This window comes from Neofelis nebulosa, chromosome 7 (genome assembly GCF_028018385.1).
Source record: "Neofelis nebulosa isolate mNeoNeb1 chromosome 7, mNeoNeb1.pri, whole genome shotgun sequence".
NCBI lineage: Eukaryota > Metazoa > Chordata > Mammalia > Carnivora > Felidae > Neofelis > Neofelis nebulosa.
The window spans coordinates 137,608,713-137,636,621 of record NC_080788.1 but is presented as its reverse complement, the minus strand read 5'-3'; the positions used below and the strand labels follow the sequence as shown (position 1 = coordinate 137,636,621).

The following is a 27,909-nucleotide window of genomic DNA, read 5'->3' as shown; positions in this document are numbered from 1 at the left end:
AGAGGAAGAGGGTGGTTTTCCTGAAGCATCTGAGCAGTGACTTGGTATTTGTGACTGGACCTCTGGACCTCCATCAAAGTTCCTCTGCATGGAACGTACCAGAAATTTGTCATCACCACCTCCACCAAAATTGGTATCAGCAGTGTGAAAATTCCAAAACGTTTCATTGAAGCTTACTTCAAGAAGAAGCTGCATAAACCCAACACCAGGAAGGGGAGATCTTCGACACGGAGGAAGAGAAATACAAGGTTATAGGGCAGCGCAAGGTTGACCCAGAAAGCTGCGGACTCGCAAATTCTGCCAAAAACCAAAGCTGTTCCTCAGTTTTAGGGCTACCTCCAGTCTGTGTTTCTGTGTTTTCTTTCACAAATGGAGTTTATCCTCACAAATCGGTGTTCTAAATTTCTTACAAAGAACCTAATTAAAGAACTGATCCATTTACAAAAATAAATAAACGGTTTCTCATCAAGAATTGGTAATTCAGTGCTGAAAAACAAAACAAAATTGTATGATCTTCCCATAAATAGGAGAAAAATAATGATTCAGGGAACTGGTTTTGAAAAGAAATAACGTAAAAATTTTAGAGACCTAGTGAAGTAGGCAATGTATTTCAATATGAGGGAGAAAAAGAAAAAGGGCATTGAAGCCTCTGAAGAATCAAGATGCTTCCACACTGTACAGACTCCCTTACCTGATCAAAGGCTACAAAGTGTGTTTATGAGAAGCAGGAGGCCCTGTAGACCCAACAGCAAAGGAAAGTATCTAAAAGCATCTTTATGTCACTTCCAAATGTCCCTCATGGGTATCTAATTTTACTATGATATTTAACAGCTATTTCTGAGTAACATTCGTTCCTACCTGTACCCAAGTGTATCATTAAAAAGGATCTCCAGTTGTTCTCATCAAGATGGTGCTTTGAGTTGAAGCAACGGTATTTATGATTGTAGCATAACTATAAACTGATGGAAAATAGAAAAGGCAAGAACTGGGCCAAGATAAAAGGTGGCATGATTGATCATTAAACACTAAGGTAAACAGCACAAAGTCACTTCAAGTAACCAAAACACAGAAGGTTGAAGTCCAATATTCCACATTTCTTAGACATTGACAGCCATGCCTACCAGATGCCAAAATGCCTGTGCTAAAAGTAGAAAAATTCAGCCCACAAGATGGTGATATATACACAGTTTTACTAGGAATGAGAAATTGAACAAAAGACCATGGGGGAGGGGAAGAAAACAAAATGGTTAGAGAGGGAGGGAGCCAAAACATAAGAGACTCCTAAAAACTGAGAACAAACTGAGGGTTGATGGGGGGTGGGAGGGAGGGGTGGGTGGGTGATGGGTATTGAGGAGGGCACCTGTTGGGATGAGCACTGGGTGTTGTATGGAAACCAACTTGACAATAAATTTCATAATAAAAAAAAAAAAGAAAGGAAAAAAAAAACCTCTTGAGTCAAGGCTTTCAGAAGATTATTACCAATTACTATTAAATAGAAATCACAATTCAAATCAAGAAAAGGGATGGAATCAAAGTCATGTGGGTGGTTTCAAGCCAATTATTACCCAACACAAATGCCAAGACAATAGCATTTTTAGTGTTTTTGACAATAGCATTGTGAAGTTGCTTATTCACGTGACAACACAAAATATGTCATGCAATATTTATGGCAGTCATCTATAAAAGATATTGGGTGCTGGCTCCCATAAGGCAACATTAGCTGAATCAATGGATTTCTGAATATTGCTAATAATATGGGAGCAGACTAATGTATAAAAAGAAGGTGGGAACCATAAAAGGAAGCTATAAGACCTCAGCTACTTTTTGTTAGAGCTGAGTTACAACTAAGTCTGTAATATTAAAGGCAATCCCATTATCCCCCAGTTGTGGGCAATACTTCTGGATAGTACCACTATGGTTCCCTTACTGAATACCCAAAGTGTACTCTATATGGAACTGGGAACAGAACTAGAAGGTTCTCAGAGACTTGAATAAAGAGAAGACTTCCTCCAAAGACCAAACCCAAAGCTGGAGATTTTGACCAAAGCCCCTTTGGGAATCTTAGAGATAGGGGATATTATAAAGGTGTTGGTTTGTCTCAAAGCACACATGTACCCATCAGTCCCTTAGCTACATCAATGGACTTCTTCAGTTTACTGTGAAAGAGACTCACTTTCTGTCTCTTTCCCATGACCTCATTCCGTTTTTGCTGCTACTAACTTGGTCACTGGACCGTGGATAAGCACCAGAGTTGTTTGACCATCCTGACTTCTGTTCATAAAAGCTTTTCCTAGGCCCATAAGTGAGAAGGGTCTCACCGCATACAGGGGCTAAAACTGCTACTCATTGCCCAATGAATATTAGCAAATGCCAAAGATAAATGTCTCCTCGTTCCTAAGGAAAATTAGAAGAATGGTATGGTTCTGAGTGATATGGTCCTAAATAATAAGTCTGCTTGATTTAAGGAGCTAGCTAAGAGATGTGGTCATAGTTCATTTGTTTATTTGTTTTTTGTTTTTTGTTTTTTTTTACAAATGATGGTGAACCTTGCTTTATGAATTGAAAAAGAACGAAAGCAATGATTAACTAGCCATGAGAAGAATTTTGAAAATACATATTCTGATGATCTTGGCACAGATTTATCTTCAGCTTCCTCCTATGAGCAGCATAAAGCCCAGTGTGTATTTGGTGCAATTTCCAATTTCAGATTTCAAAGAAGCTATTCATCTCTGATCTCAGCATTCTACACTTGATCTTACCCAAAAGGCCGAGAAGCGATCTGATCTCAGCATTCTAGAATGAACACAGATAAGCTAGACCATGTTCAGAGAAGTTACACAACAATACAGACACCTGACATGTATTAAGAAGAATACCAAAAGACCCAGGGACAGTGGTCTAGAGAAGATTGAGGGAATACGCAACGCATGGCTCTTTTCAAATGTCTGAAAAATTATGTGAGAGACTAGACTTGTTTTGTGTGGCCCCAACGGTTAGAAAGTCACCCTAAGGAAGAACTTTCTGTCGATAATGGTCAAAGATGAGGTACCATGCATTCCCAGCCCCTGGAGGTATTTTAGCAAAGGGTGGATCCACTCCCTGGAGCTGCTGAAGAAGAGCTTTCAGCCCCCGCTAGGGGACCGGGTGATTGACATACACAGTGTCTTCCAGCTCATCCAGTCTGAGATTCCACAGCTCAACTAACCTCTCATTCTCAATGGTTGTCCCTCCAGGTCAGGGTTTAGGCACATCGGCACATTGCATTGGCGTTTCCCGGGCTGTATCTGTTCTGTGGATAAATAGAACATTTCAGTCTTCAGTGTGGTCAATTTATCACGACTCACAACACAGAGGATTTAACAAATAATTTCTTGGGGCCGTTTTTTTTTTTTTTGGTCATTGTTATTGTTGATTATTGCTATTTACAGGAAACATCCTAGATGTTAGGGGAGGGTTGTCTGGGCTTTCACTACAAACCTTTCATTCAGGTATATGAAGTGCAATTAAAAGCAGGAGAGCATCTAAAACTGCCCCCCAAAAATGCAGATTTTCTACCTCCTCACCAAGAAAGCTGATACTATCATCTCTTGATATGAAATGAAAAAAAAAAAAAAACCAACTGAAAGGCTAATGTCACAGCCATGAAATAAATGTATTATGCAACTCAGTAAATATATAAGTGATCATTTGAGGCAATGGCCAGAAAAGTCATACAGAAAACATGTGGAACTGGTAGCAAGGACATGGCAGATGTTTCACTGAGGGCTGGGGAACAGGAAGAAGGGAACGGGGGAAGAAATGGAGGAGTGGTGCTTCCGGAACACTTGTTTCCTATGAAAGATGAGACAAAGAAGCAACCATCGGATGTGCACGGATGGAGAAGAGGCAGGTATTCAACGAGCAAGCAGCTGCATGCTGAGGTGAATCGATCATGACCCAGGTTTTAGACTGCCTTTCGCAGTGTCTACGTGATTAGACTTGTTCCTCTGGGGACCAGTGAGTCACTGAGTCGACACGTGTAGTATAAAGTGGCACGCCACCTAATACCGAACTCTACATTCATCGATTCTCCCGTGGTCTTAGATGCGGGGAAAACTTTTTGTGGCACTAATAAAAACAGGCGTATTGAGATGATGCTCCAGTGGGACTTGGTGGCTAGAGAACCAACTTGGAGAATGGAGAACAAGCCCAGGAAAACGGGTGAAAGAAATTCAGGCAGCATGTCAATGGTGAGTATTAAGTGAGAAGCCAGAGTGATGTGAACAAGGCTGAAGTTTGGCTGAATGGGAAACATTCAGTTAAGTGGGTTATTTGGCATCATGTAGATTTTCTAAAATTAAAATTTGGGTTTGACATTGAGATCTTTTTGCCTTTTTATAACTCCACTAAGTCAATCAAACTAGGTTGCAGTTGTAGTCTGAATCTGGAATGGTTAGCTTAGACTGAGGTACTTGCTACAGAAAACAGAAGCATGGTAAAATAATCTTCAGAGCCCCAGCTCAACCTACCAAAAGTGGGGGGTGGGGGAGGCATTAAATTATCAGAGAACTAACCAAACAAATGCTTCCATTCTCAGTTAATCACATAGTTTCATCTCAGTAGAGGGAGAAACAGAGGGGCACCTGGGAGGCTCAGTCAGTTAAGCGTCTGAGTCTGGATTTTGGCTCAGGTCATGATCTCATGGTTCGTGAGTTCAAGCCCCACATTGGGCTCTGCACTGTGGGATTCCCTCTCTCTCTCTCCCTCTCTCTCCCTCTCTCTGCCCCTCCACCACCCCCACCTCACTCTCAAAGTAAATAAATAAAGAGAGAAACACAGTCCTCTCTGGTGTGGACAGAAAGACCCCACCTAGACCCAGTCAGCTGTCAAGGCTGGTTATCCTATCTTTCTCCTTGTCTCTCTTGCCTGTTGGCTTTGGGCCATTACATTTTTCACTACCACTTACCACCAAAAAGAAGATAAAACAAGAAACCTTTAAAATGTTAAGAACTCTTATAAAGGCCAGGAGAGTTGAAACTATTGGTTAAATGTAGGCTTGGGTATGGTGTGGGGGCCTAATTTATCTAGCTCTCCTTTTTGGAAAAAAACAATGGATGGGGGTGGGGGAGATAAGATAAAATGTATGTGATGATTATAGTTTTGAAAAAATGACAGTATGTCAATATTTTGGTTTTGTAGACATAATTCCCGGCCATAAGGAAGGATATTGAAATAATAATCTCATATAACTATGGCCAGTAAGTCCTAAACCAAGACATGAAAATAGTCTGGTACAGGTGTTGGTCCCAGAGCATACCACTGTAATAAACTGTATCACTTTCATAGTGCATGCACGTTGCAAAGTGCTTTCACATATGTCATCTTGTAACTCAAATGACCCCTGTGATTAGAAAAGAGAAACACGAAAGGCAGGCACTCAAAAGAGCAGGCTTGCAAGTAGTACGTGCTCGGAACGTGGTAACAAAGTTTAGAAAATGCAGGGTGATCATGTTTAAAATAGACATGTCATGGCAGCCAATTCTTACTTTAAAATTGAGGTTAGATGCAATGCCACTATATAAGCATGAGGGTGTCCAACCTGGTGGCCCTGCCGACTGAAGTACAGAGCTCATATTCCCAAACCTACCGGCGGATCATGACATCGCTAAGCTATGTTGTTAGTATCAATATTAGTGCTAATATTCCCTTATTTGGGGTACTTTACAACATAGAGGATATTGGTAAACTGGTGTTTCTGTTTGTTAATCCACATTATAAAATCATAATTCCACTCCCTTCTATAGGCATTTACGTTGTTTAACCCCCAGATAGGTAACCTAATATCTGGAATCCGGGTCTTAGAAGAGAAAGAGTTGGACCAGCCTAAACGGACAGACAGGTGGCTCTAGAGCACTGGGAAAGTTTAAATGGACTTATTTATTCACTACTGTAGGTTTAAAAGAAAAAAATTATTTGAACCACAAAACACAAGAGAAACATCTAATCCTTAACACGAGAGAGCAGAGGGGACACACAGAAAGTGGCATTAGCTGATCTGAGAGGTAAAACAAGAAGAAAAGGCTTGACCCACCAGTGTCCCAGTTGCTGATGTTATGGGGGGCGCTAGACTGATGCTCCAGCTGTCGCTTCATTAACTGGCTCATTGTTAGAGCTCCCAGGGATCCCCTTTTCATCTGCCTATACTGAGCTATATGGAGGAAATTAGGACATCATTACTAGGGGGCATAAATTTCCACAGCACACAAAGGCTCTACAAATCCATATAGAATCTTAATTGAATCTTTATTGGCGACTTGTAATTGTTCAGCAAATTGTATGCTCTTGTCCTAGGCAAAAACTAAGGCACATTGCTATTCCCGGTGCCTTTCTTCCCTCAGTAAAAAAAGAAACAGTGCCTATGAGCATTTATCTGTAGTCTGTAGAATACCTACAGTTGCAACAATGTCGTTACTTTCATTTACTTTTTCATTTGTACACTCTGCCTTGTTCCAGAAAGGATTTAAGGCATATAATACTACTTTGAATTTAAAGCTTAACTTCTTTTAAAATGGAGCTTGTGCGTCCATAGTTTAAGGCTCCATTATATCCCCGTAAGGTGCCCATATATATGTGTATACATGTATGTTTTGGACTAAAATGACACATATCAACCCCAGTTTTTAGAGAGGGAAATTGAAGCAAATGAAATTATGTTACTTGGGAACCGAGTAGCAAATGGGGTGGTCATAAAATCAAAACGTGCTGACTCCAAAGTCAATGCTGTTTCAATCTCTGTGTGAGCCTCTGCCTACTGTTTCGGAAATGTGAATCGAATCACATTCCACAGGTGTATTCCAGTACACATCTTTGTTTTAGAAAATAATGGTAATATTTTTATCCCGTGATTTAAGCATTGACAAATGCCCCACCAAAGAAATGTCAAGTTATGAGCATTTCCAAACCAGAAAAACAATGAAAAAAACACTTCTGCCAGTAGACTGTTGAGTGAAAAAGCAACTTGCCTCCTACCCTCCTATTCCTCTGTCAGTGTCCCCATCGGTCCCTGCCACCAGCCCAGTGAGAAAAGCAGAGAATCAGTGATGTGCCTTTTCTACATGATCCCAAACTCCTGGACATTTGAGAGCATGTGGTTATTCACTCTCTTATGAGGACAATTTCAGAAACTGAAGTTCTGAACTGCAGGCCCTAGAAGGGGATGGTAGAAACCGGGATGAGTGGATGGCCCCTGGAAAGCTTTAAATGTTATACCCAGGCTTCACAATCACCATACCAAGACGGCAACTTGGTGAGATGTGAAATCAATTATAACATTTTGAATGTAATTAGCATGCTGTTTGATTCATGGTAGTCACGGCATGGTTAGCTACAGAAGGATCATCTAGCAAACTGATCCAGAGAGAGGGGTGTGATGGGAATTCTTGTGTCTTGGAATCCATGTCAGCTAAATTCACCAACATGGGAAATCTCTGATTCTTGTTGACTGGCAGAATTTACAATGTTATGACTCACTGGAAATGGCGCAGCTTCAGGTAAAATACAAAAGCAGAAATCTTCTAGAAGGCTTAACCAATTTAAAAATTAGCATGCTCAAAAGAGGTCTTAAAACCTCTAGTGATTTCATAATTTCTCCAATTCTCAGTTGTTCGTAAAGACAGCAGAATTCCCTGAGAGTAAAAACCCTTAACGTTTAGCTCCGTGTGTGGGGTGCCTGGCATGATGCCTCCAAGAACACACCAGCAAGAGCCATCTAATACATGCTTTTAATGGAGAGGAGGAGGAAGGTGCAAGCGTAATGAGGCACTATGCTAACTCCAAAGAAGCCAGATTCAGTCATGACGTTAGGATCATGAGACAGTGGATACACTTATTTTACGACACATTTAACTAGCACTCAAGTCAAGCTGACTTAGCCACCCTATCCCAATTTATACCCAACTTGGAATTCTAATTAGAATTTGCTATCTTCTTCTTTTTTTTTTAGATGACTCATGTAAATTAGGAGGAGAGAGAATACACTTGCATGATTTTAGTATGTGGGCTTAAAAGTGGGCGTTTTATTATGTTATCAACAGACTTTCATGACAAAAGAGCAATTACATTCAGAACCAGCTGTCCTTCCCTGCTACCAAAAGGGCAAGTAACTGTCACTTGAAAACACCTTCTTAGAATTTCTATAATCTCTATTATAAGTGAATTTGAGTTATTCTAAGGCAGTGGGTTATACCAAAAAAGAGCACGGACTTGCAAATCAAACAGACCTAGCATCAATCCCTGTCTCTATCACTTAGTAGCCACCTGACTTTAGGTGAGTCACTTAGCCTCTGTAGCCTCTGTTTCCTGGTCTATAAAATGGGGTCAATAATACCTGCCATGCGAGGCTGATGTAAGGATTAAGTAAGATAACAATGTGTGTAACCATTTGGCACAGCGCCCAGCCAAAAGTACCAAATAAATGGTGGCTATTATTACTACTATGACTATAAAATCCTTGAACAAGGGGTGTCTCTTATTTATTCACCTTTGACCCTCAGTCGCAAGCACAGGGCCCGGCACCTGGCAGACAATACATAGTTGGTGAATGAACGAATGCATGAATGAATGAATAATGAAGATGACGAGGCTGTTCCATACTACCAGTCCAGCACTTAAGTTAGGATCTTTATTTGGTCTTCAGGATCATCCTCATTTAAAAGACAGTCAGAGAAAAATTAACCAGCTCCTCAGGCAGCGTTCACATGGAACACAAAATAGGCCAGCGCGTGGGATGAGGGCTGGCAGGAAGTGCCCCTCTGTATCTCTGATTCTTGCTGAGAGCCTCCCATGCTAGAGTCCCTTCACTGGCCCCACTGAGCCAGGTGGACACCTTACTGTCACCTCAACAGAACTCATGCTCTTCAAGGACCAGATCTAGGACCCGACCACAGAAGGCAGTTTCAAAACAGTTGCCTCCTACAGATCCTGTAGAATTTCATGCCATTTGTATTTTCAGATCCAAAAGGGCTAGATTCAGTCATGACACCGGGATCATGGTATATCTGCTACATTTATTTTATGATAATTTAGATAATATTGTGTCAGTGATGGAAGTGATTCAAATTGAACACAGGTGTTCAATGTAAAATTCTGTCACAAACAGTGCTTTTCGTTTATCCCAAAACTAGTTCCGTGCCTTAGGTTTAGGCTAGTCACACACAATTCTTATTTTATTTAGTTATGAAATTCGGTGATCAATCCGTAACAAATTAGGATTCTTGGCCAATCAGTAACCGTAGTGATTTAGCAAACACTTGAGATATTGACGAAACTGAGGCCCATGCCTCAGGATCTCTGAGATCTTACAGCAGAGTGTCTGTCACCCAGGAAGCTAACACAACATGTATTACAAAAAAACGCCGCCAATACCAGGAGTGTGAAAAGTGAAACCAATGCAGTAGTTATTGTTCCAAAATCAATGTATAGGTGAAGCGATCACCAAAGGGAATCTTACTTGATATTGAGGAATGGCTACTTGTTTCTGGCACCCCTGCTTCTAATGTTGGGGCAGATGAGGATTCTCGTGGCATTTCCAAAGTTGAAAGTCCTTTAGTAGAGGGATCTACAAACAGAAACATTATTTAAAGCTCAGGATATTGAGTAAAAGCAAGGTCAAGGACCTTTTCCATATCTTTTCCCTCTTGCCTAATACACCCATTCGAATCATTCTGTATGTTCTGGCCCTGTTAATTACTTTAACAGAATTTTATATACACACTGGTTTCAAAATTCCCCGGAGAGTTGCTTCCACATTACCCTCTGCATCTGTGGGTATGCCTCCCAGAGATTAACAACAGAGCAATTACAGAGTTAAAGCTCCAAGCATGCCCCTCCCGCATATCCTCAAGCAGGTTACTTAGCCTTTCCAGCACTGAATTTCTTTTCATCCACTACCTAAAGACGGTTGCAGTTCATTCCACCATTCCACTTTGTCCTGGCAGTATCCTACTCGCTAACTACATCTCAATTATACAGACAATTTTTCCTCCAGAAGATCTTCAAGATAACCCTTTCCCCCCCAAAAATACAAGCCAAAATATGGGTCATGTGATCCTCTTACGTAATCCCTGAACACCCTGTCCTTAACCTTTCCCAAACTTAACACACTATAATGGAATTCTCTGTATACTTGTCTATAACCTTTGCTAAGCTGTAAGTATTGCAGAGCAGAGATTGTATCTAACTTGGAATAAACAGTATTAACTCAGGTTTTCTATTTTATTCGTTGCGCAAGAAACAGACCGTATCATGTGCTCCTTCTGTTTGACAAACGTATGTATCTAAGAGGAAATATCTTCTGCGTATACTATTGTCTTCTCAATCTATCAGTAATGGGAAACAAGCTGTTCCACATTATTCTAGGTAAAGATGATCCTTTAAAACTTGATAGTTTATCATAGCAAACCCCCTAAAATTCTTTACAAACGTCTCTGCCACCTTAAAGCAACACTATATACTGAAGAGTGAGCAGCCTGGCGTTACCCTATAGGCTTCCATGAATGTTCCATGCTATCACCTGGGGGCGCCCCTCCTACATGGCTTCAAGTTCTCAAGCTTCACGGTGATTCAGTCCCATTCTTTTTATATTGTCAGTTTTTCTCTTGTCCAGGGTAAGTCACCATACACTCATCCATATGTACATCTGAGGTATGCAGATGCGAGTCTATTATTAGATGATCACTAAACTTGTAGGGAATGAAAGTAAAATTGATCCTGGGTGAGATCCTGGGAGGAAAGTTTTCAAGCACTGATGCTAGAACATCCGCTTTTTGACTCTCAGAGGTCTTTCTGAATAGATATGATTGCCAGATTAGTAATTTATTGATTAAAAAAAATAAGTATAACTGTTACAGTGTTTCCTGCACCCTCTTGAGTAATTATGCACAGAATGACTACCTGTTTTAAATTACCTTAGTCACTAAGATATTAGAGATTAGGTTATTACTTTTCTCTTAGGTATTGTCCCCAAACCTCTAGTGAAAAACATGCACAATCAAAAAATAATAAATAAATAAATTAAATAAATAAATACATACATACATACACAATCACCTCTCTTCACCCTCATCTGCCTCTGTTTTACGTATGCCTGCTACCACGGCACAATAATCCTACCAATAATATAGAACAAGAAAGCTTAAAGTTCATTTTCGAGAATTCTTTGAAAGACCATTGAGACTTTTAGAGTTTTGCTGTGCTTATTGAAATCTTTGGTGTATCTCTAATTTTAAAGAAATGTAATTTCTTTACTGTAAGGTAGTTGTTAATAATTGCTAGTGTACAAAGATTTCATAAGCCAGGCAATTTTTGCTCAATCTTAAATCATTTTACAAAACCTTCCATTTGTATACAGTTTAAGACATACAACAAATATTTGAATAGACCTATACACTTAGCTTAAAATATTTTATTCAGTTTAAAAAATTGTTTTAATGTTTATTTTTGAAGGATAGAGGCACAGAGCATGCGCAGGGAGGGGCAGAGAGAGAGAGAGAGAGAGAGGGGGGGGGGGGGGAGACACAGAATCCAAAGCAGACTCCAGGCTTTGAGCTGTCAGCACAGAGCTGACGCAGGGCTCGAACTCACAAGCTGTGAGATCATGATCTGAGCTAAAGTTGGACGCTTAACCCAGTGAGCCACCCAGGTGCCCCTTTATATTTTTATTCAGTTTTTATAGTGATGTGTAGAAAATGGCATAACCATCCGTTCAATCATCAAACATTTGCCAAAGCTGTTAGGCACTTGATATACAATCAGTAAACAAACCAGGCAAGAATCCTTGCCTTTGGGAACTTTCATTTTAGCGGGAGAAACTGACAATAATTAATACACATAAAAGTAAATTTTAAGTTAGAAGAGTAATTCTCTGTAGAAGAGAACCAGAAAAGAAGGGATTCCAAGATGCCAGACGGGTGGAAAGGTGGGGTGTGGTCCAGGCCTCATCGGGAGCCTGGTGTTTGATCAAAGGATCAAAAGAAGTGAGAGAGTGAGCTGGGCAGACAGGTGGGGAAGGCTATTTCAGGCTGAGGGAACAGCCAGTTGTAAAGACCCTCAGGTGAAGCTATGTGGGGAGGGCTCAAGAAATGGCAGGAGGATTTGCAGAACATGGATGGAACTGGAGGGTGTTATGCTAAGCGAAATAAGTCAGAGAAAGATACCATATGATTTCACTCATATGTGGAATTTGAGAAACTCAACAGATGAGCATAGGAGAAGCGAAGGAAAAATAAGATAAAAACAGAGGACGAAAACCATAAGAGACTCTTACATACAGAGAACAAACTGAGGTTTCCTGTGGGGGGATGGGTTAAATGCGTGATGGGCATTAAGGAGGACACTCTTCAGGATGAGCACTGGGTGTCATATGTAAGACACGAATCACTGGGTTTTAGTCCTGAAGCCAAGACTACACTGTATGTTAACAAACTTGAATATAAATTTTAAAAAAAGAAATGGCAGGCAGTCACTGCAGCTGGGTAGACGCAATGTGGTGACAGAAGCACAAAATGAAGTCAGAGAGCTAATGAGAATCAAGACCACACAGCACTTCAGGAATATAAAGGACCTAAGCTTTTACTACGGAGGAAATGGGGAGCCACTGGAGGGTTATAATCAGAGGAATGGTATAAATCTCATGTTTTAAAGGCTTGCTCCACCTGCTGTGTTGAGAAGATATGAAGACAATAAGGGTAGAAGGCAGGGGGACCAGTTAGGAAGCTACCACCACTGACCCAGGTGAGAGGTGTTGGTGGCTCAGGGCCAAGTGGAAGAAGGGGAGATGATAAGAAGGGACCAAATTCTGGGTATATTCTCAAGGTGGATTAAGGTGCCCAGACAAAATTGAGGATGCCCAGTTAAAATTTAATTTCAGATAACCAACAGATAATTTTTTATTATGAGTACATCCCGTGTAATACTTGATAGATATGGCTCCAATTCTTCACTCCTCCTTGAATCCATGTCCTTTGTCATGTGACTTACAAGTTCCTCCCTCATAAGAGGCAGGGTATATTTCCCTCCTGATTTGGGGTTTGGCCAGGTGATTTGTTTTGGCTAATGAAATGTCTGCAGGCATAGCATGACCAAAGGCTTGAAAAGCACCTGTGCAATTAGGCTTGCTGTCTTGTGCCTCTGCCATCATCATGAGAGGATACTCCTGAGCTCCAAGACTCCCAGGAGGAGGTTGGCCACCCAGCTCAACTCAGCCTAGATTAGCCAATCCACAGTAACCAATAGACTGTCCAATTAAATAAGTACCCATTACTTATCCCTAGATGTTGCAGAGATTTTATGCTTGTTACACAGCATTCTTCCAGCAACTGGCAACTGATGGAGTTGTCTCAGCATACAGACAATACGTAAAATCATAAAACTAGACGAGATCACCCAGAAGAGTGGGTGTAAACAGAGGACTGAGACTGTAGGGCACTCCCTTATTAGGGAGATAAGGAAGAATCAACAAAAGAGTTTGACAAGGACTGACCACTGAACAAGCAGAAAATAAAGAGAGTATGGTATCGGAGAAGCCAAGTAAAATGGGGAGAGGCGGGTAAGAGCTTAGAACTTACCACTGGTGACCTTGTCAAGTGATGTTTGGGTGAACCACTAGGGATGAAACTTCATAGGAATGATTAATTCTTTAGAAAAAAAAAGAGTGAGGGGTATCTAGGTGGCTCAGTCAGTTAAGCGTCCAACTCTTGATTTCAGCTCAGGTCATGATCCCAGGGTCATGAGATCAAGCCCTACATTGGGCTCCGTGCAGAGTGTGGAGCCTGCTTGGGATTCTCTCTCTCTCTACCCCTTTCCCCCTGGTGCCCTCTCTCTCAAAAATAAATAAATAAACCTCAAAAATAAAAGAGAAAAGAATGGGAGAAAACTGGAGATAATGATTGTATAGGCAACTCTTTAAAACATTTTGCTAAAAGGGGAGGAGCAAAATGAGATAATAATTGGGAGAACTGGGATCAAGAGCTTTTTTTGTAAGAGAGAAAAATAAGATTATGTTCGTATGCTCACGTGAAGAATACCTTAGGAAGAAAAGCCTAAGGAGGGAGAAAGAAAGGAGAATTTCTAGGCCTATGTCCTTGAGTAGGTGAGAGAAGTGGAATCTTGTCCACATGTGGAAAGGCTGCCTTTAAACAGTAACCAGATAGTTCACCTATAGCCCAAGCCAGAAAGGCCAGGTGTACAAGTGCAGACATTGGAAGGCAGGCAGAGGAGGTAGCAGGAGGCTGTGGACATTTCTTCTGATTCTGTCAAACAGGAAGAGTAATCGAAAGTTTGGAAACACAAGTAGCCAGGACACAGTCGCTTAGGAGAATGGAAATGTGAGTGGGCCACAGAAATATGGTATGATTGCCAGGTAGTTTAAAGAGCCAGTTGAGGTCTGGAGTCATGAATCTGAAATGAGACCAGCCACTATTGGTACGTGTTTTTCTCCAGTCACACTCATCCAATACCTATCTGTACCTACTGCACCTACAGATGCTGGTAGGTGGAAAGGTGGATCTGACAAGGTTGTGTTTAGACAAGCAAGCCTGAAAAAGCAAAGGCCAGGGAAAATGCAGCACCGGGGAGGGTTACACTGATTGACCTGAGTAAGGAAGAGGAGAGGAGACGTGAAGTATGGGAGGGACGTGAAAGACAGTAGGACTGACACAGCGTCGTCCAGAGAGAGGGAAATAGAAATCAGAGAACAGGAGACATGAGAATGACATGGAAAGGCTGCACTTTTTGGCAAAAACAAGGTCTGTGACGTGACCATGGGAAGGAATAGCTGAACTGGGGTGGAGGTTAAAAACCAGTCACTAGGGCAGACAAATTCAAGGAACTAAGAAGCCAGAGCCTCAGAAGAGTCATCTACTCTAATATTGGAATCACTAAGAATTAAGGCAGAAACAGTTTAGAAAAGAGTGAAAAAAGAACCAGGAGTGAAACTGTCACCAGATTAAAAAAAAAAAAAAATCAGGGGTCAGTAATATGAAGTTCAGAGCTGGGTGTTTTCAGAAGTAAGGTGGGAATGGTCTGAAAGGGGCAGTGATGAACAAGGAAGGTGCTTACCCGTGACCCAAGCCCAAGGGCACAAGGCAGTGAGGAAAACTGTGTCCTCAGGCAGAGCTGGTTTCCTCTGGACTAGGGCGTGAAGGGAGCCATCAGAGGAGAGAGCATATATGAGATTTTGCTCATGAAGGAAGAGGGAAGGATTTCAGTAGTTAGCGTAAGTTGGAACAAAGGTTCAGAACAGGAGATGTGCAGAGCCTTCTGGAAATTAGAAGGGCAACCTGGGCCTTCCTGCAGGGACTCACATGCATGAGACAAAGTGCTCGATGCGGTTAGACCTAGTGGTTCAAGGCAATCAGCAGTGGTAAGGCTCTGAGTTTGGAAGGACTAGGAGCCTCCCTTTACTCCAGCTGACAGAGGCAAGAAGGTCTGGGGAAGCCTGTGTCTTCCTCTGAGAACACAGGCCTCCTTCCAGCTCCCAGATCTGTGTGTCTGTGGGAGGTGGGATGCTATACAGATATAAAACTGTGACAGTACTGCATATCTTAGAAACATTTTAAAGACATATTACCATAATTGTCAGGTGCTTTCCTCTTGTTCTGATAACAAATGTATTAACATGAAACCAATCTCTCCCCAGGTAGCCTGGGGAACAGTCTGACATAGGATGAATAAAGGAGGCAAAACACACACACACACACACACACACACACACACGCACAAGCACTACAACCTATATAGCATACACACCCACTCTGTGGACTTAGTTTCTTATATATCCCCCCTATAGACTTTATATGGCGGACTTAGTTTCTTATATATCCCCCCTATAGACTTTATATGGCTTCTTATATACCTACCCTATAAAAGTCTATAGTCTCCAGGTCAATGTTTTCCTTCATCTATATGTAGCAATTTTCCTGGCTCCAAACAATCAAAAGGTTTACCAGTTTCCCTAGAAACCTTCTTAAACGTTCTTGTTATTACCAGGATCTTATTCTTCCTGCTACCTGGAAAGGGTCTTCCCATGACCCTTTCCAAATATACTCATGTTCATTCAACAGATTTTTACAGACCCCTTTCAAGGTACACAACTCTGTCCTAGGAGGTAGAGAACAGCTGGAAATCTCAGGAAATGACCGGGGTGAATAAAAGATCTGAACGCCTCGTCTTAGGAGTTGATTTTGTGTGGAGCAGTGGGAGAGGAAGGACTAGAATCAGGGCAATGGTTCTGGCACTGCTACTGCCTATCTGTAGGACTGGGCACATGACTTCCTCAGAGTGTCTCCTTGTACAGAAAAGGACAGGTTTTCCACTACAACTTTCCAAGATCTTTGCCAGTTCTCAGCGATCCACATGCTATGAATCTACTACAATAATCATCCCTGGCCAATTTCATTTTTTCTAACAAGCCACATTATTTTGTTTGTTTGTTTGTTTGTTTGTTTGTTTGTTTATTATCTGAGCTGAGACACAAAGTGTTGTGATCAGCATTCTGGTAACACTGCAGAAGACTGTGTTTTAGGATGAGGTGGACTATTGGCTGGCCACCTTTTCAAATTCTCTTTCTTAAAAACAGTGCATCCAAGGAAATGTGAGAAATGACACCTGAGGCAGGAAATCCAAGTGCTGTGACAACTTCACCATGAACTGGTGCCCATGAACTAGGGTCTGGGTTGTAAGCTGGGTTTTTCGGTTCCTGAGGACACACAATGCCCACCAGACTACTGACGTTTGGTTAGAAGATGCAACCAGCTGTGGACCCTACGTGATTACAGTCAAATTCTTAACCATTCCCAAACGCTCTTTGCTTTTCTGTAGCCCTTCATGTTTGCTCCTTCTTTGGACTACATGTCAAAGCTGGCTGAAATATAGGAAAACAAAGAGAGCAAACAGAGTTCAAATTAATGACTTTTTCTGTTTGGAAGGAAGACTGCGATGATATTTGGGATATCTTGATATGAGTTAACTATTTATTGCCTCTTCTTGCCAAGGAGGCCAAGAATTGACTGTAAAGCTTTAGAAACAACAAACACAGAAACACTGATGGAGCCAACAGAACCACATCTGAATCCAACACGCTCTAGTAAGCAGGAGGCATTCGGAATGATTCTGAAGCAATTATAATGTCACTCCCTGACATTATAAGATTGAGACTTCGATGCCTAGTCAGTGAGAGACCCTAACAAGAAAGAGGCACAGACTCGATCGAACACAAGGCTGGGAGAAAAGAGAGAGAGGCGCTTACCTGGATCTTTCTGTTCTCCCAGCTTGTCTAGAATGTTGAAGGAAATGTCCAGGTACTCTCTCTGGATGGCACTGACAGCGATCTTCCTCTGTTTTCTCTGCCTGGGAACAATCTGGATCTTGAATTCGGACTCCTCAGCGCCCTCCTCTTCGGTCTTCCTCTCCGGATTCTGTTCTGTATCCGATTCGGCACTGGCTTCCCCCTTCTCACTTTCCACTGGGTTCTCAGCATCCTCGGGGACTTTGAGGAGGACGGTTTTTGCCCCTGAACTTGGCATCGGCCCACTGGGCTTCTCCTCCTGGATGCTGGGCTCTGGGCTGTCGTCCAGTGACACCTCAGGGAGAGCATATGACTTCTGAAGGAGGTCTCGTTTCTGCTTCAGCGTCAGCGGGCTGCCACAGGGAAAGTCCTGTGGCTCCCCCAGCTTTGATAATTCTGCGGAGTCCGTGGGATCCTCCAGAGCTATGAGCGCTGAGTCCGTGGCACCTGCTGACTGGTTGTTTCCTGAGTCCTTGGAAGAAAAGTCTTTGGAACAATCCTCCACGCTCACTTGCACGAGGGGAGGCGTGCTGAGGCTGGGGACAGAGCGGGGGCTGGGGACTGAGGGAGAGGAGGTGGCCTTCTTAGCAGAGGCCCCCTCATTTCCTGGGCCCGTGATCTCCTCTTCTTCATCGCTCTCTACTATTCGGAGAGGGGGAAGGGGCTCAAACACAAGGGAGTCGCTGTCAGACGTTGAGAGCACCGAGCGTTTCTCAGGCCCAGATGTTGAATCGGAGGACAAATCTATCAGATCTAAATCCTCTTTAGGAGCAGGCTTTACAGGAGAATCAACCTTGACCTCAAACGTCTCCATGCAGTTTAACCGAACTTCGGGTATCACGGGCCTGCGAGCTTCCTGGAAACTTTCCATTGCTGGGTTCTCGGGTGGTTCGGGGTCGTCGGGCCGAGTAGCAGAATTCTGTCGGGGACGTCCGTGGTCATGTCTTTGCATGATGTAAGCGGCATGGACGGGAGGCTTATCTAGGTCACACCGGTCTATGCAGGACTTCCTCCGGTGCTCGTCTAATGTAAACAAGAGGGAGTCTGCATTCCCTATATCAAGAGATTTTTGTTTTAAAGAGCGCAGCTTTTTTTTCTGAATGCTTTCTTCTCTCACACAGTGCAGAATGCTGTCTTGTAATGCACCCGTTTCTCTATATTCGGCCAGTTCTATTTCACCTGATTAAAACAGAAAAAGCTAGTACTATTTTACTTGGAGACGTCACATTTTTCCCCCTCATACTTGGGCACACAATTGGCATAAATCATAACCACAATCCCGGCTCCAATAGGAGGTAAAACTGACTTTCTGGCCAAGTTTTTATAAAGTTCAATTCTAATTTCAAAAACCAGAAAAACTCTGGAATGAAAGAACCCGAAATGGCAGTTTAAGATCTTATTTCCATAATCAGGCTTCAGGATAATTCCTCAGCTCTATTCATTTGTGCACAGGAGAGGGGAATCGCTTTTGGCTGAGGCAGATCTAGGAAACTGTATTCAAATTGTGTGGAAGAGAAGCAAACATTTTGCAACAAATCAAATCAAGCAATGGCCCTCTAAGACGATCATGACGTTAATGATGTATCCATCCAGTCACGTATATATATAAATGCATATATATATATACTGTTTGTGCATACATATATATAAAATCAACAGTATTAAAATGTGTAGTAACATAATAAAATTAAGATTTCACCCCAAACAAACGGTAGAGTACAACATTTCTGCATAAAATTACTAAGAGGAAAAAATTCATACTTCTCTGAACATTCATCTCAACCGGCTGATATTTCACCATTTTGCTGCCGCCTATTCTTTTCAATCTTGCAAAAAAAGTTTGAGACTCTTTATTGCAGGGTCCAGTAGGTGTATCATGAATATCAGATTCATCAAAAACACTATCTTCTTCTAATTGGGGAGAGAAAGTCAAAATTACACTTAGGAGGTTATTCTCTCTTAGGCTGTGTCTACACAAGCATTTCAATGAAAGCATGAGGGAACAAAGTCTGAGGTGGTTTCTACACCAGCTCAAGTTCTGGCCACAGCTTGGTATTTCATCCAGATGTCAAATTATCTAAATGTTGACAGAGCAACCTGTTACAAGGTGGCTCTCATTTCCCATGTGACAACTGGCAGCACTTTCAAGAGAGGCATCTCAATATTCTAATAGGGCCTTCGTGGGGACACTTTTCCAATGCTCTTAAAATCGGATAACGCATACATTTCGGGAATCTGTGACACTCCTTGAACATGCCTGCTTTGGGTGAATTTTCAGGCTAATTTGGCAAAAGAGAATTCAACACAAAGAGTAGGTCTTGCCCTTTCCAAAAACATATGCCTTCCTGGGATTTGAGAACTGGCATAGACACAGCCTAACAGTACATGCACCTTATACTTTGTGAATGCAAAATACTGTACTCTACATTTGGTAATGAGACACACGACACACAGAAAAAGCTTAGAGAAGCCACTGGTCATTTCAAAAGCTCCACAAATGAGTATGGACTGAAAGAGTAAACAAAGGAAAAAGAAAACAGAAAATAACATTCCCCCCTATTAAAGTAAGACCCTTCTCTGGGGAGTTTGCCATCTGTAACTGTTATGAATCCTAGAAAGCCTCTTTGACGCCGATGATCCTGAGGCTCCATAAACAAACCTGTCACTTAGAGTGCCTAGCAAGATTATTTCTGGTACTCTTTTATCCCTATTTAGCTACTTTTAAATCAAAGATAAACCCAAAAACATATTAATGAGGAAAGGGTTGCCATGTTGCAACCCACAAAGTTCAGTTGATAAATTTTCTTCTTTCATCCTTTGGAAAAGCCAAAGCCCTATACAAAGCAGCAAAACAAAACAAAACAAAACAAAACACTAGAAAAATGCATTTAATACCACAATAAACATAATTAACCTACTAGTCAAGGTGAATATCACTGAAATCATAGTACTTGGCCTATTTTTATGTCTACCCATATGACAAAATAAGGCTCGGGTGTATTATAGCGATTTAAGATTCCTTGAGCATTTGGGGAGTACAAGAGAGAGCCAAATTTTAAGGATTAATCCTGTCCTAAGACACAAGACTCTACCACTAAATGAAATTTGAAGCAGCAGATGATAGATAATCATACTAATCTCTTTGGGTCAAATAATAACTAAGTGTTAATGATCAAAATGATACAAAACGTCTGCAAAGAAGACAAAGCCTATCAGATCCCCATGTTTCTGGGGAGATGCCACACAATGATCTGTTCTATTTCTTTACATCCTTTAAAAAATATATTCCCTTTCGAAAAATACAGTTTTCAAGGAAATAGTTATGTGACTTCCGTTAGGTAATTTTGAAATAATTCTCAAAACATACTGAATGAGAGATGGAAGGACTTCAAGATGGCTCCTCCCATTCAGAAAGGCTCATCTGAGACTGGCCCAAATGCTGAGCCCAGATTGAGGACCTCTGTAGTTTAATTGAGTCTATCCAATTTTCCAGCAACTAGGACCAAAGCTGGTAGACAAGATATTCTTCAGGAAGGATTGGAGTGCTACCAGAACTTAAAGAACTTCGGTCTCACAGTTCCCGTCTACGGCCAACCTAGATTCTTGGACCTTTTAGCAATAAATGAACACTGGTCCAATCCATCCTAGTGAGGTATTTCCAGAGCAGTCCTAACAAGTCAGAATCTACACAAAGGGTCATGGGGTGCTTGGCCTTCTCCCAGGATTAGATTAGATGATGTCACCTTTTACAAGTCTAGACACCTTGTGACTTGCACTAAAGACATACACCTTGGTTCTTCATCTCTCATCTGAAAACATCCAGGCTGGGATTTTACTCTATCTAAAGTTTCATTCTACTGCCTTCTTTGCAGAAAAGCTATCAATATAAAAAGTGTTGATACTGGAAATAATTTAAACCCACGCAGCAAAAATTGCATTTCAGTTGCCGTAAATCAATTCTTACTGAACAAGGAGGCTAGGAAGAAGCAATTGAGTGAATTTAGATTCCATTCAAATCTGTGAGCACAAAGTTCAGGAGGAAACTAGAGACGACAAGATTATGGCTCATGGTTCCACGGAGTGCTGACCAAGATGTACTTCACAGCCCAAAACAAGATGCTTCCAACGCACAGGAAAAGGCTTACAAAGGCTACTTAACCAAACTGCCGACAATTTTTTTTTTTTACAACACACTTCTCATGAAATGGGCTTTAGAAGCATATCAGTTATTTCTCTGGAATGCTCATTTAAAAAAAAAATTAAAGCAGCAACATTCATAGGAAAGTTGGAACGTTAACGAAGCAGTAGGCGGTTTTTTGATTCCAGAATGATACCAGGGGGCGTTCCACTATCTCCTAAGAAAAACATTGTCCAGAAATGTATTACATATTCAAGCTAAGTTCGGGGTAGAATTGAGATAGGTAAAGTACCTTTTTCTTTTTCGCTGTATCTGCTTATGTTACTGTTGTCACTGTACAAAGGTCCTGCCGTGGCATGGGGCTTGCAGCTATGATACTGTGCATTGAGTGTATTGACTGTTATGTGAATCAGATGCAGCAGGACCTTGCTGATATCGCAGTCTCGGTATGGATACTGCTCAATAAAATGGAGGAGAAAAATATAAACAGTTATTTTGAAGGGTAAGTTTTTCCACTTGATCTTGCTAGATGTTTTTCTCAGTATTTCTCGGGGTGATAAAAAGAAATATACAGAAAAGCAAAACCGTTAAGTTTTTATTATGGTCTTATTTTGACAAGGGATCACATTCCCTTCTACTTGTACCAAACCACAGACGGCAAAGCGTGCCAGTTCACAGTTACAATTCCTTTCGAGGAAATTCTCTGGCATGAACGCAATTTTAAATATTTTCTTTGTTTTCTGACATAATAATTAAAACAAAGATAAAATCTGAGATTCTGACCACAAACAGAGATTGTTGATCTCAGTAGCCTACAATTTGTTATTTTTTGTTTTTGACATTTGTAGCACCTCCACTGGCCTGGTCTCTATTTCTATTTCTATTCCCATGGATTTTGACTTCTCAACACTAATTGTACATCATGATTCCTTCTCTGAAGGTCAAATTACTCTCCTACAAAATTCTCAAATTAGATCTCTTCAGTGTTCTCCTCTCTAAGAGAATCATTGCACCCTAAAAAGGAGTGACGACAGCCACTCACCTTGTAAAGGATGACAAGCAAGGCCTTCAACCACATCTGCCGGATGTGAGGTTTTAGGGACCAGAGGGAACAACGAGGTGGCTGTTGGAAATAATGCCGTAGCTGAGGACAAGAGCAGTATTTGAGCACCTGAACCACCAAGGGGAGAAGGTGTTTGCCCAAGTTAATGTTATAGTCCATAACCTGAAAGAGGAAAAATACTAGTAACTGAAGGAAAGCTGTAAAGAATGTTCGCAAGCCTAAAGGAAAATTTGAACCATCAGAACAATAGGCAAAATATTTAAAAGGCATTTCACAAAATATTAACAGTAATGGCCAATGGACAAAGAATGGGAAATGTTAAACCCTACAAGAAATAAAAAACTTGTAAATTAAAATCATTTGAATCCACTTAATTATCTAATTGTTTAATGTATCCACTAAATTATGAATTAAAAATAAAATTTTATCTATTAAAATGTCCTATTAAACTATTAACTAGAATTAAACTAGAATCAATTAAAACACCCACTATTGGTAATCACTGGGGAAAACAGGCATTCTCAGATGTCACTGGCAAGAGTATTATTCAACACAGCCTTTCAGGAGAGCAAGTTAGCAATATCTATTCAGAAGTAAGAAAAGGTACTTACAGCCCCCAATACAGATTTAAATAAATCTTAAGGAAAAAATCAGACAACTGTTGCAAGATGTATACATAAAGATATCCAGCCTTATAGTCACTCCAAATTTGAAAATAACCTCCATAGTCAACAATACGAGATTAGTTAAGTGAAAGATTGTTTGTATGACAACACTATGTAGCCATTAAATGGGATATGATACAAATTTATTTACATGATATCAACTTCATAATAAAGTTTAAAAGAGGTTACGTATATTTATCCACATGTATAATATGATCCCATTATTGTAGAAAATATGTGCGCGTATAAATGTATATATGTATATACGAATGTATATAAATTTAGAGCCAGCAGTATACACCAAAATGTTAGTGACTTATTTTGTCATGGGTTTCCTGGAGATTTGTATTTAATCTTTTGCTTTATTAAAATAAATATGCATAATATAAATATAGAAAGAGAGTAGGGGGTGTCAGGGTGGCACAGTCCATTAAGCGTCCAATGCTTGATCTCAGCTGAGGTCATGATCTCAGGGTTCATGAGTTTGAGCCCTGTATCGGGCTCTGCACTGACAGTGCAGAGCCTGCTTGGGATTCTGTCTCTCCTTCTCTCTGCCCCTCCCCTGCTCGTGCTCTCTCACTTTCAAAATAAACTTAAAAACATTTTTTTAAAAAAAAAAAAAAGAGAGTAGTGAGGGAAGAAAAGAGGAAGGGAGGGGAGTCTGGACCTGAAATGGAGGATCCCTTCATCATAAACAACTGAGTATTCAGGTTGATCCGTCTAGTTACCAGGATCAGCAAAAGACAACTACGTACATATTGCTGCCAATTTGCTTATCTGTGTTCATTATATTACAATCTATTTGAACTAATTGATAAAAGCTACCATCACTGAGCTCCTACCATGAGACAGGCACTGATTAAAGGCTTTGCAATATGGTGTCTCTAATCTTTCAAAAACAAAAATCTGTTACTAATGAGCAAAGAAGCAGGGGATGCCTAAGGCCATAACAGTTAATAACAGTGGCAGAGTTGAAATTCATAGCAATTTCTCTCTAGCCCCATGTTCGACACCTGTTACAGATTGGTTCTGGAGAGTGAGATTTGTAGCACTGGTCAAATTAGGCATACATATACCCAATAATAACATTAATTCTGCCCTCTATCCGCATCTGAAAGGAATTCTCACAGTGGTGGATAAGACACGTGTGCAGGATGTTCACTGCTGAGCTGTATGGAGTGGTGAGGAGATGGGAGCAATATGAGTGTCCATCACTGGGGGAATGACTATCCATCACGGGGGGACTGGATAGTTAAAGCATGGTAAACGTACACCACGGTGTAAAATTCAGCAGTTAGCAGTAACAGACAACACGGAAAAAGCCAGTGATGATAATGTAACATGGAGTAAGTCGTATGATTAACTCAATTCTCCACTTGAAGCCAAAAAAGATACGAGATTTTTAAAAACCCATAAACAAAAATTCTACACTCCCTTACTGTTTAATGGGTAGAGTTTCAGTTTAGGATAATGAAAAAATTCTAGAGATGGATAGTGGTTACATAACAATGCAAATACACTTAATGCCACTGAATTATATACTTAAAAATGGCTAAAATAGTAAATTTTATGTTAGGTATGTTTCACTCCTGCCCCCACCCCAAAATTCTATACTCCCTGTAAGTCTTACTCATCTCATACTCCTTTCCACACACCCCTACCTGATAAAGTGACTTGTGTAAACCTTTACACAAAACCAATGTTGGCCAAATGGAACTTAATGACTTGCTTCTCCTAAAACGCCAACGATAGGGCTCCTGAAAGCTTACACTTACTTGGGCAATTCCTGCAATAAACGCATTAAAGCAAGTTGACAGGCGCATTTTTTGAGGTGCGATCATGAAGCAACCTTCCTGTTGGTCATAGCCGAGTAAGACGTACAGGTGCCGCTTGACTGTGTTGAAGGCCTTCGCACTGCTGATGTCTGACTCGGCACTGCTCTCGTCCTTGGCCATGAACTTCATGAGCACTGTGATCAGCTGGTGAACTGTCTGGTGGTCGATCCCAGCATCTTCGGGGAGCAAGTCCTTGATGGTGTTGTCATTCTCAGGAGACTGTTGTCCTGTCAGTGCAAGAAAGGCCATCAGTGAGTGGCTCCCTCACAGGGAAGTTCACACTAAAATCACACTAAATGGTGTCGATAAAGCACCATTCTAGCTGCTTCCACTAAATATTGAAAGGGTCTGTTCTGGACAAATTTAAAGGCAAACTACGGCTACCAAGCAAAGCATTAGTCCAGGGGTGGACGTTATTGTGTCCATCCACGACCAAGTAATTTGGGAGTAATAAGGGAATAGAAATAAAAATAAGGTACTAGAAAGCACGGTTATCTTTGAACAGCAATAAAAATACCTAAATAAGCTTTGTATTTAGCAATTTTTTAAGTCTCTTGGCAAAGTTTTATCCTCAATGATAAAGATAAGTTTCTCTTCCAGCTTTGTAAAATAAGCACATAAAGATAACCACAAAAATAATATCCTAAAATCCACTGAGCACAAAAACATCCACTGAGTTATTTTGTTTAAACTATTATCTCAATTCAGATATGTTCATCAATCAGCTGGTTGGGGGGGCGGGGGGCGGTGGGGGGGGGAGTAAAGTTTTCTTTTCCAAATCCTGAGATATTAGCAGTGTGTGCTCTTTGAAGGATATAGCCAAAGTTATAAATAATAAATTATAGTCCCTGCGAAACATATAAGGGAGGGGACAGACAGAAAGAAAGAAGCATGAGCTTTTGAAAACAGAAAAGTATCACATGAAGGTGAGCTGAGAGTTTACATGGAAAGAAAAAATACCTCAGTCCTTGACTTACTCTTAACCTAACAAATAATTGTATCTGAGCAGCTCCCTGACACTGGCTTTGTCTCTGTTATTTTTCAAAGTCAAAAATTATACCCTGTCTCCACTTGTTTTTCTGCCTCTTCTGATCTGGCTTGGTTTGGGACTTTTGGTGAAGGAAGAGTGAGATTAGCTCTTCTATATTTATGTTTGGGGCCTTATTCAAGGGTTATTTGGGGTTTGAATTCGTGCCCTTTCTTTGACAGGCAACATCAGAATTTCTCAGTTGAAAACAAGGTTTTTGCCTGGTGGCTTAGGTGACACACACCAGCACTCTCGTCTCTCATTCTGCCAGAAAAGTTCTGCTAAACAATGACAGGCTTTGGTTGCAAACCATTATAAACCAGACCTTGATTATATCTGGTATAATTGTGGGAGGAAGGCTACAAAGAGGAGGTAGGTAGTAATTTATATCCACTAACTCCTCAACTAATTTGGCCAAGTCTCAATCTTTCAGGACACACCCAACAGAAACAAGAAAGAGGAAATACTACTTCTGGGGACTGAGGAAACCAGCTGTCTCAAGGCCAAACACCTCCCTAGAGCAGTGGCATGAAAGTAATGTCAACTTCAGAATTTACTAGTTTAGAAGTGAGGTAACAAGCTTGGCTGTCTAGTTTTCCCCAGATGCTCAGAATAATGTCTGTCTGTTCCAGAGTGATATACTGAGAAGGGGTCATTGGCAGTGGGTGAACAGCAACATTGTCAACTAAGTCTAAGAGCCTCTCATTTAGGGGAAACCACCCGACAAACTTCAATAGGACCCTAGGACATTAACATTTTCTATCTGATAGAGTCTGTGTATGAAGAGTAAATGTGTGCAATGTACTTTAGAGAAGGTTTCACCAAAAACTATTCCTATAAAACCTAAGGACTGTTTATTACAGTGTTCTATATGCATCAATGACAGTGATCAATAATTTGCTAACACCATTATTTATGAGGCACACATCAGCCATCAGGAAAAAATAAGTCATTTATGTGGAACACCCTATTTTACCAAGAGGCCAGAAATGTGAAACATTGCTGTATATTACAATTAAATTAAATGTCTGAAATAGAAGATCAGACCAAAAGCAATACCTATGTAAATCCTCATAAAACAAAATAGGAAAAGTTTAGAGAACCATCTTTCCGGCATTGAAAAATATTTAATCTTGATTTTTTTTTTTTTTTCTCTTCTCCAGACTATTACTTTACAACTAGAAGGAATTATTGCTTTGGGCAAGATCAGGCCAAGAATGTCACAAGTGTGAGAATGTAGGCTCCCTGCAGGGTTCAATGTTATTGTAACAGCAAGTGATGGCTGTTACAATATAGCTCCATTCCTCAATTTATTTCAGCTGGGGGTGGGGGGTGGGGGCAAAATTTAAGGGACTTTGTATCACTATCCTGTGAAGCCACCTCCAAGTTCGGACTGGCTAGACTCCAAAATCCCCGTGTTAAAAATGGAACAAAGGAGAGTTTGCAAAGGAGTCACTCTTCGTTTATGGCCCTAAGTATCCAGGGACCTCAATACAGAAGTAAGGGGGTTCCAAACAAGGCTGAACTAAGACACTGGCTCCTCATATCATTCCATCCTAGTTCAGGTCTAGAAAACAAATCATCAGACTTCATCTTTTAAATATTTCAAAACCCTTCCCATTGTAAGTAGACGTTCATTTAAAAAGTATGTAACCTAACCTTTCTGGTCAAAGCCTATTTTCCTAACGATTAAGTACCACTTCACGAATGCCCTATTTTCATTTGAAATATATCTTCATTGATCTTCAGTGTTTTAGTTTTAAGTTTGCTGCTCTTTCTTTGCTTCCCCTGAATAAGCAATAATGAGTGATCTTTAACCATTAAATGTACTGAAGAAAAAAAAAAAGAAATAGTTGATGAA

General features: G+C 40.8%; 1 protein-coding gene across 22 annotated transcripts in view; it reads right to left on the bottom strand.

Moving 5' to 3' along the window:
• Positions 1 to 27,909, bottom strand: part of UNC79 (unc-79 homolog, NALCN channel complex subunit) — a 270,421-nt gene that overhangs the window by 75,385 nt on the left and 167,127 nt on the right. For 15 of the 22 annotated variants that reach the window (XM_058740150.1, XM_058740151.1, XM_058740144.1 and 12 more), the window contains 8 exons: positions 24,962 to 25,248; positions 22,501 to 22,683; positions 21,751 to 21,913; positions 19,082 to 19,231; positions 17,282 to 18,499; positions 9,488 to 9,595; positions 6,071 to 6,187; positions 3,206 to 3,289 (listed from right to left, as the gene is read on the bottom strand). In XM_058740150.1, coding sequence (XP_058596133.1) covers positions 3,206 to 3,289; positions 6,071 to 6,187; positions 9,488 to 9,595; positions 17,282 to 18,499; positions 19,082 to 19,231; positions 21,751 to 21,913; positions 22,501 to 22,683; positions 24,962 to 25,248 — 2,310 coding nt within the window. The remainder of the gene's footprint in view (positions 1 to 3,205; positions 3,290 to 6,070; positions 6,188 to 9,487; positions 9,596 to 17,281; positions 18,500 to 19,081; positions 19,232 to 21,750; positions 21,914 to 22,500; positions 22,684 to 24,961; positions 25,249 to 27,909) is intronic. The other 7 variants (XM_058740141.1, XM_058740147.1, XM_058740139.1 and 4 more) reach the window with 6 other exon arrangements.